The following is a 16356-nucleotide window of genomic DNA, read 5'->3' as shown; positions in this document are numbered from 1 at the left end:
TACGGCCAGTGAACTCATGGGTTCAAACTTGGGAATCTATTCCAATGGTCTGTGGAGGCGTGGGATGATCTGTGGGAGCAGCTGAACTGCTGACATGGTGCTCTCTTGAGCACACTGATGGCATTACTCAAAGCTAACGGTGCCCATTGCCAGCCAAGTGCTCAGCAGCAGCAAACTAGGCATGGTGACATGGCCTGTTCAGTGGCGGCTCGCAGTCGACTGATTATCATCTCTGGCATAGCGCCATAGCAGTCTCCATGGCCACCAAAGAAGCTCCGTTGCATTTTATTTAAAATGAAGACAAAACTGTTTCCTTTCTATCCTACTGCAAATGTTTTCACGGAGCACAGTTATAAACTTAGAACGAGGCAGGTCTTGGGAACCAAACTTTATGATGCAATTGCTTAAACACCACGAGTGAGATATTAACGGATGGGGAAAATTGTTTGAACATGCAAGCTCCTCGTATACCTATGGCCAATTGATCTTGCAACCATCTAGATTCCTCCAGTTTACTGAGATTGGTCGTCTTTTATTCCATCCTTACAGGGCTACGAAAACACAATCAGATTCTGTAGTTAGCACAAGTGATCTGGCAACCATGCATGCTGAACCATTATCCCCAGGTCAGCATATTAGTCTGTGATGTCATAGGGCTTGGGAAATCCCTCTAGCACAAATGACCGTCTTGATTCGCCGTCTTGGATTCTATTCTTAGTAAAAAGGACCTAGAAACCAATAGGTATGCACCATTATCCCAGGGTCTGAAATTTTGGATCGTAATCTTAAATTCTGTCTCATATTGCTAGAGCAAACCCAATAGGATTAGTGGCCTGTCCGCTATTTTCGATTTTATACTCAGGAGAATTGACTAAGTCTGCCATCTTGTATTTTCGAATTTATCCCCATTATCTATTTTGGGCAACTGGCCTATTATGTAACAGGGGTAGTGGGGTGAGTGGGGTGAGGAATTTGGCAGTGTTGCATGATAACATAAGTGGTGTCATCATGCATATCTAACTTGCCCCTGCACCAGTAATGGGCCAGCATTATTACAGTCTCAATCTTCTCTGCCAGTCACAGGAATAATATGGGTATGGCTATGAACAGGAAATGCTTGTTCCATCATTCGCTAAAATCCGCAACTGGTTGCACACTGTTCCTTCAGTAGTGCCAGAATAGCATTTCAAACATATGGGATAAGACCTGTGCACATCCACACAGCGCACTTGATATTCCTTCCAGTTAATAGGCGCTAACTGTTCTGCATTTTCTTCCGTTTGACACAGGGGGTTTCCCAACGTCTGAAGTAAATCTCGTTGGCACAGCTTCAATTTCAGTGGTATACTGCACCTTGAACTTTTTGGTTAGGGGAATGGGAGTAACACTCCGAGTTCTGTCTACCTTGTACATGGTGCCTATCCCTGTCATTGATACGCCACAAATAGATGAGTAGTAGCAGTTCCCATACTTTCGAGGTGACATAACAGACGATGGTTCTTGAGGTACCTTTGAAATGTCTAGTATATGTCTTTGGGGAGTCCTCCTTGATTCTCTTTTTGTTGATTTTTCAGTATTTCATAATTCACTTCCATAGACATTCTCTGATGTCTTAACACATGTTTCATAATCCTGTATCACTCCTTCGTCTTGTCAGCGTCTTTCACACATTTCTTGTATTGCCGATTCTGCACAGAATCCCTTCATTCCTTTTTTATCAGTCTAATTTTCAACATCTGTCCATAGTATCAAACGCTTTGATTCTCTTCTTTTCGATTTTTCCACATTTCCGTAATTGACTTCCATAGAATACTGTAGCAGGCTTCTATTAGCCAGGAATACCTCTTTTCCAATGATAGTCTGCTTTCTAGTCCTATTTGCTTCATATGTCAAAGGTTGTATTTCGTACAAGGTAGTAAAATTCCTTCAGTTTGGTAGACAGCAGTCAGGGTGACTCGCAACTGCCTTATAAGACCCATACTAAATGGAACAAACAGGGGATATTGAATGCATGCTGAGAAGGGCAGCAAAAATGGTCTCAGGTTGGTCTGACTCATGGGAGAATGTGACGGAGGTGCTAAAGAAAGTGAAGTGATAGACACATCAAGATTGACGCAAACTATCCAGAGGAAGCCTACTTACAGAGACTCAAGATGCAGTCTTAACTGATGAAGGAAAAAATATACTAACCACACGTGTATTCATACTGCAGACATCGTGAGGACAAAAGCAGACTAATTATGACATGTACAAAGGTGTTTAAACCATCATTCTTACCATGCTCCATATGTGAATAGATTGGGAAGGGTCGCAATAACTGATCCAGTGGGAAGTACTCTCTGCCATGATTATCGCAGTGGTTTGCAGATATTGGATATAGACATTGATAAAGGTGGGCATTGCCCTGACAGCAAGATCAAAGGATGATGTCATGAGCAATAGTCTCGATCGGAAGATATGGAAGTTGCCTGCAGACAGAGCCCTGGAAACTGGAGCTGTTAAAAGATGGATAATGATAAAAGGATAAATGTGTACAGTTCGTTGTTTTCAGTAGTTTAGTGATCCCAAGACCTTTTTGTACCCTCAGATTAGCACTGGTAATCAAAGTGTGAAAGTTCAGGTGAAGGACCACACCTGTTCTGTGTCACCATTTTGTGGTATCCAGGGTTGGATGTGCCGGCTCATACTCGCGGTCCAGGGCGACTTGCTCACGAAGGTAACAGTAGGTGGCGGGGTGTAGAAGTGGCACTGCATCTGCATCGCGGGCTGTGCAGCAGCCTGGGTGGAGCTGTGGGTAGTTGTGGGTGGCAAGGACGAGTGCGTCAAAGGGCTCCGACACGCCGGCGGTGGTACAGGAGGACCGGTAGGTGGCGCCTGCTGCCAGTGGTCCGTAGAGTCAGTGTCACAGAGTTGAGGGGCCATCAGCTGCAACTGGCTGCGTGGCAAGGAACGCTCCTTTGCAGGCGACACTGCAGAGTCTGACGTCGTTTTCGGCAGCGATGGGGGGACAGAGGGAAGAGTGCTGGCAGTGGGTCTGTTGTCGGGTTCTGCGGCTGGTGAGGCGGCGACTTCACAAATCCGCAGTGCCGCTGACCGCAGCAGGCTGACATCGAGCTCCTTAGCGGTGCACAGGAAGCGTGACAAGTCATTGCTCGGCACCTCGGTGCTTCCGGTGTATATGAGGTCCAGCAGGCGGCGCATGTCCTCATGACTGATGCCGTGCAGGATCACAGTCACTGATTCGCCCACGCCGCACGGTTGCTCTAGCAGCATGCGCTGCAACACAACCGACACTGGCTGCATCAGCATAAAAAAGTAACAAGTGACACTTTAGTCAACATCCAAGCACTTAGAAAAATACGCAGATGAATTTTTCACACTGAAAGGTAAAACCTACTTACGCCTTTTTCATTATTTTTATATCATAACCTTTCTATGTGCCACTTGTCACTAACTGTAATTCATCTAAAAGCCACAAGTGTAACATGTGATCATGGGTTAGCAGCTATACAGCAATGGGCATAGCGACATCTCACTCATTTCCGTGCTGTTTCTTTGACCATGAACTCTTCAGACATTGCATCTGGTGGAAAACAATAAATGCAGCCATTTAGACACAAAAATAGGAATAAATACGTTTACTTTCCACAGTGAAAGTGTAGCAGCTGGGATCTCCACATTTTTGCTATGGCATCAAGGAGACAAAGAATACTGAAAATAAAATTTACGAGCTGTTACTTGGCGATCAGTTTGGTTTTTGGGAAACTAAAGGTGCCTGAAAGGCAGTCCAACATTAGCCTTCATAATGTAATCAAGACTTAACATAAAATCAACGGGCTTTCATAGAAACTGTAGCTCTAGCAAAAGCAGAGTAAAATTAGCTAGGCGCAAGTTGTCTGAAATTCTCACAAACATAGAAGTAATACACAATATTTAAGAGAACGAAGGATCAGCAATAATAACAGAAAAGAAATAGATAAGTGTTAGGATTGAAATGGAGGTAAGGTAAAATGCATGCTTTCTGCTCTACACTTCAACCTGTAACTCGAAAAACAATGGAGGAAATGCTCTGAACTCGGATTGTGATTCATGGTGTTAAAATTATATTACATTATTAATTGTAATTATAATTACTATCATAAGGCTATTCAGACAAGTCATTACACAGTACACACATACTCTCAAACAATGTATTTACTGCTAGATCATTTAATGAGCACTTGTAAAGTCCCATGCTGGTTTTATATTAATGTTGGTTCTTGATTACTGAAAACTTAAGTTTTCTGTTGTATAGGTTACATATTGGTCTTTGTATTCACAGCATCATCTGGTAACTTTACTCCAACATTCCGTAACGTTATTTCAGTTTTCACATTTAACTAACTTTACATTGGAAACAAGGAGAATTCACAAAAGAGAAACTACAGTCGAATTAACACACAGAAAGATGAAAAACTTCGTCACAGGTGGGAATCCAGAGATGACGTCGGTATATCTGTAACCGGAGCTGGGAGCGTTTTGGAGCTGTGAGTACCTTTTCATTAGAAGAGCTGTGTTTCAGAGTATCGAAGATGAGCAAAAGCTCATAGCCTTTAAGGTATGAACTCGTTTAGTGGACATTTTTTCTTCTTTTGGCCTACAAAAACTCCTCCCAAAATAGGAAAAGCAAGGAGTTTGCAGTTCACACTATCAGAGATATCACAACGATTTTCGATTCAAACTTTCGACTCGGTTGATACCGGATCTGGGTCACTTGCCCTCAAATGTACCCTTCTCCATCGTATTTGACATTTCGTAGAGGATGAATTTTGTTAGCACTGCCAACCTACAGAGATACATACCACTAACGATGGGTGTCGCCCGAATCCCAGTTTCGCAAATAAATAATTAAGTACAGCTCACCGTGTTCAGCTCATGGTGTTAAGAAGCTTCTGAAAGATGATAATAGAGAAGAATGTTGAGCATTAAATGGATAGATCGAACACCAAATGATGGGGTGCCGAATCGATCTGGGTAACTTTACTAAAAGAAAGAATTAGTTGATACAACACATCATGAGCCATCAAGGAATCGTCGATTTCGTAATCGAGGAAAGGTAGGAGGGGACGGGCAGAGGGGCTAAATTTGTAGAGATGAATATAGGAAGCAGGTTCAATGGACAGATGGCGATAATTACGCAGAAACGAAAAGTCTTCCACAGGATAAACTGGCATCGACAGAAGAGAAGGAGGTGTTTTTAGCTGAAAGGATATGTCAGTTAAGGGGAAACAGAGAAGAAAGAAGACGAAGAGAAGGAGAAGCACAAGTGGCAGGGACGAGCACGAGAGACAAAAGTGGAGGGACTAGTAAGAGCAGAAAATTTAATTTCAGATACACACATCTAAAGATGCAACACATCACATATTTTCACTGGTCTGCGTTCGTTGGTGTTTGCGAAATGAAATTGTTTATTATGAGGAAAGAAGCATTACTAGCATGCGCAAAAAGTCTTTTGTTTGTTAATCAAGCTGGAAGAGGAAGAAGGTGAAAGCATTGCTGAAGGTACCTACTGACAAGTCAAAGTGTCAGCATATGTACTAAAAAGACAAATTAATGATTCACTGGCTGAACAGGTGAAACCAGTAGGTGGAGGAAATAAATTAAATAGGGCCCATTAGCAACTAAAATATAAGTTATTGAGCGAAGATGACAAGATGAGTGGAAATTACAGCAATATTTTATTGGTTTATGTTCTATGTATTCATGTGCTGACAAACTACGGCAATGTTTGCGTGCGAGAGAGTTGTTACTACTGAGATTGGAGTACTAACGTAAAATATTAAGGATGTATCTGCATTTATGGAACTTCATTTGCAAATCTATTCATTTTATTGTACTTTTGTGTACTAATAGTTTACTGAATGTATGTAATCAAGCATTATGACCGTTAGTTCAAAATTAATGTATGTGTTTTGTAATCGACGTAGGAGTGGTGATATAATTGTTGGTGTACAGAAGTTGAAGCAAATATGTTAGTGAAGAGACTGTTATGGACTGAGAAAGGAAAAAAATATTTTGTAGCAATGTATAGACTGTGATGTGTCCAGAAGAATTCGGAAATAAATATTGAAACAGGGAGTAGATGATTTAACTTTATTTTGAGAACTGTTGGATGTAATGAAAAGTATCGCTGGAAATAGAGCTTAGATGTCGTGTTAGAATGTATTGGTTAGCTCTTAGTCTCAAATGAAGTGCGTAAAGTATTCGGAGGTAGTTGAGGCGGTTCAAGAAAGAAGACAGACGGATAGACGTATGGGACAAGAAATTGTGTCAGATTTATGTAGAAGATCTCAAGAGAAAGGAGAATAACAGAAGAGATTGGGAGTTATTTAATGGAGGACTGTAACTACGTCAAGTTGAAAGTTATTAACTGTTTAGATACTTATTGGAGACAGATTGGCGGAGGGTGAAATGAAAAACTGTAACGGTAAAAGCAGCCAAGAATTTTTATGTCGATAAAGTGGATGGTATACGTAGACTGTGTCACATGGACAAACTGTGGCAAATGAAGAAACTGATTATCTAAATCAGTGACTTCTGCACTGATTTTCTATGTGAAGGATAATTTAGATTGGTTTTATCATTTTTGAAGGCATAGCAGGCAATTTGTGCCCGAAAAATTTAAGTTTAAGTAGATGGGCAGTCAACATAGTGAGGGCATAGAAGGCAATTTGCGTCTGAGAAATGAAAGTTATAGTAAGTGTGCAATCAGCATGAGCAATTTAAGGCTCATTATACGAAGGTATATAGTTGCATTATTCACAAAATACCTGATTTAAAACAATCCTGAACTTAACCCTGGTTATTCAAGGCGTTCTGTGCATAAAATTACAGTTTGCAGCGGAATCTCAAATGTGTTTTCAGTTAAATTTTTAATTTTGTTATTTTGAAATAGAGAAGCCGCCATTTTCACAGCAATCTCAGACCTGGAATGGCAGCGCGATACAGCGCGTTTCACGTACCATCCTGCTACGACCAACTGTCTTCAGACAGTGTTAGGTGTGTCTCAGAAACACAACTGTGACAGCTTATTTACCACGACTCTAAACGCCGCTGACATCACTAAACCCGTTTAGACGAGTGAATTAAGTCAATCTCTAAACATTCATATTCAGTAAAAACTAAAATAACGAAAATAAATTAAAATAATAGCCTTGCACTTTAAAAAATAGAATCAAGTAAGCAGTAGGAAGTCTAAGCTTAGTAGAAACATAGACACTATAAATTCTCACACAATATAGTACCATACAACTTACATATATGCAAAGCCAGTTAACTTCATGTAGACGTATTTGAAGATAGCTTGTGTATTTTCTAGAGGTCAAGTAACACCGAAGTTTTGTGATTAAACTCTGGCGTTATGTTAAGTTAACCTGCCTGCCCAATTCATGAAATAACAAGATTTATATGCATAACAGAAGTTCTTATGTGGACATGAATACATTATATTTAGACTTAGTAAGTAACTTACACTCAGGTACATTACAGATAACATACTATTTTATTTATTATTACCATTCTGTGTTAGTGATTGGTACACTAGAGACGAAAGTAAGAGTACATTGTTATTACTGTTATCATTAGTATCATTATTCTGTATTAATGATCGGTACACAGAGGCAATAATATGAGTATATTGTTATTATTATTCTACGTTAATGATTTGTTATATGGTTTGAATGTGTGTATACTTGTGTTGTCAATGTCGAAACTGTGAGGCACTACAGTATGTTCACCTGTGTATCATATCATTGATTAGATGGACATGAAGCGTTAACGATGATCTACTGGCTTCGAAGTGAGTTCTAAAGGAGTAAAATCACAGTTGAGATTAATTAAAGTACTGCTTGTTGGAAGTTGGGTACTGTAGTGAATTACGTCGGTATGAAGCCTAATGAAGATTACGTCTAAACAAATCGAGATAATACAGAGATATAGCAACACTTTCTATCTATTTGATTATATGGTAGTAACTTTTAATCGTTTGATTATGGACGAGATGAATAAGAGCTATATTTGATACATAGGAACTAAACTCGTATCTTTACTATTACAGCCTTCCTCCAACAAGTATTTTCCACAATGCGAGAACCGAGAATTTGGGAGAGTAACGAAAAGGATCCCTCTGGTACCCAATGTAAAACGCAAAACCTTAACCAAGACTCTCTAAACCCAAAAATCACAAAAGAAACCATAATGTTAGATAAAATACAAAATGTGAATGGCATCCTCATCTTATAGCCATGCTACAGAAAATTTTGGTATTGAAAGAAAAAATACATTCACACCAACATTCATTCATCCCTGCATCCACAGATTTTACAACATTTATTATAATTTCTCATGAGGGACATAAATTATGGAAAAGCACACTGAAATCAAAACATTACAATTTGCTGTGCGTATACATAAATTAAGTGATATTATATCAGTATAATACGTAGATATTAATCTCATCCAATACATTATACTTTTAAAGTTCAAATATTCAATAGGGCACTGGAAGCTGACTAGATGTATTTCTAAAATTTATGTTAAGCACTGCTTTATATGTGTAGGAAGACGTACATCAGTTATCAACGTGTTAAATACTTGCGGAAACTGCATCTAATGTAAATTTAATACAAACATTATGAAAATTCTTTGAGTTAAATAGCATTTTCGGATGAATTTACTTGTGGAAGTAGCTGAGGTATTAGTCTGTTTATACAAGAGAAACTCCTTAGTTAGCAAAAAAACGTGTACGGAACAAAAAAATGTACAAATTCTGTCTTTAGTGAGAAAAAATATCAGTTCTTGCAATTTGTTGGTTTGTTGTACAAGGGCTTTAATACAACCGACAGACAGCAGGGAGGATTCCTGAATGGAAAAGGAGGGGAAAAGGTCCTATAAACATGTATCTGGAAATGCATCGTTGCACGGTACATGGGACTGACGAATGACACTTCCTCTGACCACGTGCCGTCTGTTCCTTGTGTGTTGCAGGCTATGTGATTGGCGCTGTGTACTGTAAGCAGAAGAATAGTCCGGCATTTATGTCGGGAACAAGTCGATGTGGTGTTTGTGTATGTCCACGCAGATGGAAATGGTCGTGAGGCAGGACGGCTATACCAAAACAAGTATCCTCAGAGACACCAGCCAGATCACACAACATTTCACGACCTTTTAGGACATTCGTGTGGTCATGTGTCCTTTCAGACAGACGAACGTGTAGGGAGGCAACGGACTGTACGCGCACGCGATGTGAAAGTCCGGGTTCTACAGAATATTGAGGCGAACCCCAATGAAAGCTCCAGGCAAGCTGCCTGCCAACATGATGTAAGCCAGAGTACGATTATGCGTAGCCTACACGTGAGCCGCGATTATCCCTGTCACCTGCAGCACACAAGAAACAAAAGGCACGTGGTCAGAGGAACTGTCATTCGTCAGCGCAGTCTATCGTGGTATTGATGCATTTCCGGACACATGTTCATAGGATCTTTTCTCCTCTACTCCCGGTTAGGGATCTGACCCTGAGTTTCTTGGTTTCTTTAACGTTCACCTTGAATGTGGGGGCCGCCAGCTAACACCCAACATACCGCGCTGGTACGACGCCCTATTGCTCCTTAATCAACGACTGAGCGGTCAGCCTCTGATTCCTCCATCGCCTATTTTGAGTAGCTGATCAGCGGTGGAGCTCGTCACCAGGCGGTTGCTGAAACACCAGCCCACCTGCTGAAAACCTCTTAAGCTCTCCCATGCACTATCGGCCTCTAACAAGGAAAACTTCCAATCGCACCTCCCCCCCCCCTTAGATTTAGTGCTAACATGCACCCAGTGGATGTTCAAAAACTGAACACAGATGAAGCATGGAAACGGGAAGAAGGTGCAATGAACTGTGAAAACACAAGCAAAATAGAAAACAGTGAACGGTCCAACAACAAGACGTGCAACATCGAGTAAATTTGAAGAGCCATGGCATCTTGGTTATGTGGCCACGATGTTGGACTGTAAAGTGGGAGATTTGTGCTCAAATGTCTCTCGTGGACAAGATTTTTTTTTTATTTTTTCAACAAGTTATGAACTTTCCGTCCGGTCATTGACATATCTGTTCGCTGTATTCAAATATGTATATGTATCGTGGTGTAACGCCAGTTTGCAACAGCGAGGTGTGAGGAAAGGACCTCCAGATGTACGTACCTCCTATAATAAGGGCTTATTTCAATAGTGGTGCAAGTCCATTACCTCCACTCTTCTGCCTCTAATTCTTCTGAAATGATGCAAACACACAGAAAGAAAGGTTCATCTCTAGCAAGAAGCCATATGCTTGAATATGTCTGGTATCTCAACTACAGATTTTTCAGCGCTCTTTTAACTTTAGGACTCTGTATCTCAAAATAAACAAAAATGGACTTCTATCACTATTGAAATAAACCCTTCATATGTTCCGCACAAGTACCACATGTTGTGACTCTTGCGTTCCGTTTTGGGGGTTTTGACTCTTGAATTCCTTTGTTGTAATATAGTCCACGCCAGTTTGTTTACTGTTTTAATTTCTGTGGGAGGTCTATGCTGCAATGGTGTGTATGAGAGATACGTTTCGCATTTCGCTTGCTAGACTATCAAACACTTGGAGACATGCTAGGTAAAACAGTATCACGCCAGTCCTCGGTTGCCAGAAACCGACAAACATTGGAAGCGTTCCTTCAAATAACCTATTTGCTTCTGCAACAGCTCGCCAATCTTGGAGACGCTACAATACCGTCGCGAAATAGTTGTATAATATCCACTGTGGATCATAAGCCAACTGTGTAGACTGTGGAATGCAGCTATACTCACCTAGAGCACTGATGACACACAACAAATGCGACGCTGCTGAACAGATAGGAGATGGTAGCAGTTATATCCATAGGATGCTACTTGCACTACATGACACTGTGAAAGCATCTTGCGTTTACAGTCACTGGCAGAGGGAAAGGATTTTCCTCGCTGGCTGAAGATGGGAACTCGAGCGGTTAAGTACACATTCCGGTTTATTCTTGCATCTCTTGTTTTTTCGTCTGGTTTTGCGCCCCCCTTCTATGCCTGCACACTTGTGGGAGGGGGATGGGGCATGGACTCGATACAGCCCTAGTTGTCATTTACTAGATATGAAAATATGTCCATACGTAATTACTGTTGTGACATAAACATGTATTTGTTCACAGATCTAAGTAAAATGATGCTCTAGCTGCAGGAAATTAGAATTCAGTTCTCCCTATTCTAAATAAAAATTTATAAAAATAAATGAATCCCCTTTCTTATCAATGAGCACTAGAGACCTGCATACATAAAATATTTACAACCCGATTTTTTTACTGTCACTAGCATTTCTACTATGTGTTTTTATTTCATTTACGAGTTTTTAGTGCGAGACACATCTCATGAAAAAAATCAGATCTGTAATAAAACAGAATTACACACACTCTTAAGGAAAGTGCAAAACTAAATCGATTCAAGAAAGAGATCCTAATTACTGGGATTCATCAATGGATGAAAAAACTGAACACTTGATTTTTAAGCAGGAAGAAGATAAATAAAGTATGGGAAAATTTCCCGATCTGCTTCTGAGCTGGTTCTAACATATAACGAGAAAAGAACTGTGTTTATCAATGGATTTGCTTTATAATCTTTAATTTTATCGAAAAGCTGAATTATTCAAAAATTGGGTTACACATGAAGTTTTGCCATCCATTAGACAGTGTTCAAATTTAATGAATAAAATTTGTTCTGTATAAACATATATACATCTAGTTTCATGAATATTAATCACAATAATAACAACATGCTTGTTTATAATAAAAGGTAGTGTTAGTGATAACTGATAAAGAATATAATCCATAGCTTAAAGCTAAAGATATTCCTAAACTTTTAAATATGCAGACACAAGAAAGGCAACATTAGATAATGTTCAAGAAAAATATAGGAAAAACTACAAATACATGAAGAGACATAGTCAGTTACTCTTGCATCCATACACAATTTGTATCAATGAACCAAGTTTATATTCATTAATTATGAATTTCTGATGCAGTAGTGGTGAAGTAGAAACAAATTATTTACATTGTCACATCTAAGCTGTATGCCAAGAAAAATTAATTTAAATTTAATGTGCATTGTCTAAAAAACATCTTTCAGTAACATTGTCTGGTTATAACAGTGGAAAACTTAAAAAAGATCAAATATTTTATGTCAGAAACTATGAATAAAGCATTATAAATTGCAAGAACATATGCTTAATATTTATTTTGGTGTACACGAAATAGATAAAAGTAAATAACTGTACAACATTTATTTCAACAATCTATCTTATTTTGTTGATAAATAATAGTGACCAGTCCCACGATATTTCTGATGAAGTAAATGAGATGAGGAAAAATATTCATATTGGAATTTTGTCTGAGCCTGCTACAGAATCTTCCTAACAGTATTTTGTCTAATATGATTTTGTTCTATATAAATGGAGTCGATTGTAGATCTTCTCAACAAGAAATGTAAATACAATTTTAAGCTTCCATATAGGATTATTTACAAAACTGACAATCCTTCGTTTGAAGCTAAAGATGTAGCTGAAATATTAGAAAATAAAAATACAAATGCAACAATTGTATCTTATATTAGAGAAAAATATAGGAAAAGTTACTTGGATTGGAAGGGTAGCAAGTTGATAACCTTACATCCAGATACAAATTGTATGAATGAACTAAGTATTTGTACATTAATTATGAAATCAAAAGCGAAATTATATGAACAATATCATGATTAGGTAACTGAAGAAGTTTTGCCCCCAATTTGTGAACATGGAGAATATAAGATAAGAAAAAAATTAAAGATGCCTACAGAAACCAAATAGAACAGAAGTATAACATTATAGAACAATTACACAAATTATTTAAAAATACCTAGGGAGGTGGTGCAGTGGTTAGCACACTGTACCCACATTTCAGAGGACAACAGTTCAAACCTGTGTCCAGCCATCCTGATTTAGGTTTCCCATGAGTTCCCTAAATCGCTTCAAACGTCAGGATAGTTCCTTTAAAAGGGTATGCCCAAGTCCTTCCCCATCCTTCCCTCCTCCAATGGGACCAATGGCCTTGCTGTTTCGTCCCTTCCTTAAATCAACCAACCAACGAAATACATTAAATTAATGACGGAATAACTACATTTGAGGAGAATCTGATAGAAAATTTGATTTGTTGATTTGCTTTAGAGACAAGAAATGAAAGAAACAGAGAGACTATAACCACTTGTTTTACCTGAGACTACCAATCAAAATTTAATACTGAATGTCGTTCTTTGAAGATTATTTGGTGATAAATGCAAGTACATTATTATGTCATTGCAGAACAAACAAGAAATTTGCAAAAACAGTTCAACCATTCCAGAGAAAATCATGCAAACTTTGAAGAAATGTTGAGACTTAATTGTGATATCAACTCAATAAGAACGAGAGGACCAGAGAAAGGTTGAATATTATATGTTGGCACAATTATTTTAATCTTAAGGATGGCTGAAGAATTGGTTAGTGATATAATGAAACTTCATCAATAAAAGTGAAAATCCAACTACATATTTTCATATTCAAATTTTATATTACATTAATAACAACTTTTATATACATCTTCCAACTACACATGATAAATCCATCTGATTCATTCAACTAAAATTGTAAATTCTCAAATAATTCTGGCCTTATATAATTTTTACTAACTTTCAGTTCTTTAAGGAAACAATAGCATAACCAATATTGTTATCAATATGAATGAGTCTAAATTTTCAACAACAGATTCCATTTACATATATAAAATTTTTATAAAACACTTTTATTTTTCTCTGCACAACTATTATGTAATTATTGAATCCCAACCATTTCACATATGCCTTGTCTTCTTTCTTCCTGCTACCTCCAGAAAATATAAATAAGGGTGATTTGTCTTCTGCAATTCTTGGTCATAAAAATTTCTTCCCCCTTTTTCTCCATCCATTACCTTCAATTTATATATGGCTGTATCAGAATGAATAATGGTCAAAACTTTTCAAAAAGTTTACTGATCCTCACTTTATCTCCCATTTCAAATTCTGGTTGATTATTATTAGAAACAAAGATAGTTGGCTTATAATTTTTATCATTAACTCCCACTGGTTTCATTTTTATTCTTGAATGTTTTGTGTATTGTATTTATCAACTAATTTTAAACTAAGTCTATTTGTTTCCTTCTAAGACAAGTTTTTCCACATTTTTCTTTGAGTGTTTCATTAAATCTTTCTGCAAATGATGCTTTTATTTCATAAGTTGAGTAATAGTTCATGAATTTTTTAATGAGTTTCTTAAAATCTTTATTGTAGAATTCTCTTCGACTATATGTTGCAAACTTCTTGGTGTTCTTTCTTACATCAAATTTTCTTTCAAAAGCATCAGCTGCATTTATATTTGTTTTATCTACAATGGCAATAGCCCATGAAGTCTGCAAAAAACCCTCAATAACAGTTAATAAATATTTATATCCTTTATTTACTTTTTATATTCCTTCTATTTATTTTAATCCTTTTCCGTTAGATGAGCTTACCATACATTATCTATACGAAATGAAGCAATATTACTTCATTCAAAAAATTTTGTCATAGGTTTATATAATTCAATAATAATTTCTTCCCAGGTATTCAGATCATCAGCAACAAAAGTTTTTTAACAAATTTACCCATTTCGGTCTTGCAGACTGTATGGAGACCTTAATCATTTTTACTTGTTATTCTGTGGAGCTTATGTGCGTTAGTAAGTATTCTGCACCAAATGTACCAGATATTAACATTTGATTGAAAATCTTATATTTTTCTACTCAATTATTTTTTCAGTTTCTCTAAGTTTTTTATGTTTTTCCGATTCATCTCTCAGCTGAAGATGCAGTCTTTAGGCAGCACCTTATTTCTGATAATGTCTATTTAATAGACTCAAAATTTCATTAAATTTATGATTATCTGAAGTCAGTTTTAAATCATATATACACAAATAACTGCATGTCATTTCATTAAAATTTTGTATTGTCTAATTATTAACTAGCTGTTTTGGTGTAATACCAGCAAGTGAATTGAATACATCTTTTATTATTATTCTTATAGCAATATATCCAGTGAGTGCCAAGATGATCAGAGGTTTCTAAATTAGCTCCTACACATTCATTATTTTTTCTTTTATTACTTAATTCATCAATCATAAAAACACCACAAAAGTGTTTAATATTACATTTTAGAATGTTTTTCTATATCAAACTATTAATGCTTTTCCAATACCAGCTGCTCAATCAGCTGGTGAACCAATAGTTGCTAGATACGGTAATGCTGCCAAAAGTAATGGAACAAAATCACCTTCAGGATTTGTTAGTCCTGAACCTTCTTTGATTTTCGTTATATATTCAGTAATCGGTTTACAACATGAATACCTAGCGATATGCGCCAACTGCCACCAGCTTTCTTATCTATGTTTAATTTTTGTGCATAAGTTAAAAATTACCAGTACTATTAATGATTTTAACTTTAATTAATTTTGGTTAATTTTTGCCACTAGGTAGAAATGAGTATTAATTTATATAGATAAAAAATGTATAGGGATTTCATCGATCCCAACCATCATCATCATTGGCCATTCCTAATTTTCCATTTCTGTACATTATTCCTGTAAATGCTGTAGCAGCTAATTTTTATCCAACTGAAGCATAGATTCTTTCCCTTACAGCTAGTTGACGTTCTTTATCCACTTCATGTCTTTTTTCTAAATCTTTATTATTTCTATGTGTAGTATGATGTTCTTTGCAAGCTTCATCTAATGGATTTAAGCCTTTATCACCATGTGCTAACGTTTCATTTAGGGTAGTAAAACGTCTGCAGTCTGCATAACCTCCTAGAAGCAATTCCCACACTGGTAAATTATTTAAACCCCAGTTTACTAATTATTCTCCATCCATTTCCTTTTCCAAAATGTACATGCTAAATTATTCAAATTTCTGATTAAATATGAAGTTTCTTTCGGATTATTAATAATCAGATCCTTAAATTTATTTGTTTGTATTTCGATTATTCCAACATTCTCAATACAAAAGTTTTATTTCTCTCTAATTCTTCACAATGGATTACTGCTAATCTATCAGTTAATTCAACTGGTTTTCCCGCAATTTTTTTACTGTGCCTTCACCTGCATTCTCATCGAAACTGGACTCTAAACATGCCATAAAGCATGGCCATAAAGCATAGACAACAACAATTTCTTTTATCATTTTCTTTTATTTAATAAATCTACTTGATTTA

The 16356-nt window shown here is 37.2% G+C and overlaps 1 protein-coding gene across 1 annotated transcript in view; it reads right to left on the bottom strand.

The window, feature by feature from the left end:
• Window positions 1–2616: 2616 nt before the first annotated feature.
• The window catches only part of LOC126413196 (protein bric-a-brac 1-like), a 235730-nt gene continuing 221990 nt past the window's right edge, over window positions 2617–16356 (bottom strand). The window contains exon 4 of the mRNA XM_050083091.1: window positions 2617–3276. Within this exon, the coding sequence (XP_049939048.1) occupies window positions 2617–3276 (660 nt within the window). The remainder of the gene's footprint in view (window positions 3277–16356) is intronic.

This window comes from Schistocerca serialis, chromosome 7 (genome assembly GCF_023864345.2).
Source record: "Schistocerca serialis cubense isolate TAMUIC-IGC-003099 chromosome 7, iqSchSeri2.2, whole genome shotgun sequence".
Lineage (NCBI taxonomy): Eukaryota > Metazoa > Arthropoda > Insecta > Orthoptera > Acrididae > Schistocerca > Schistocerca serialis.
This window is presented reverse-complemented; position numbering and strand designations above follow the sequence as displayed.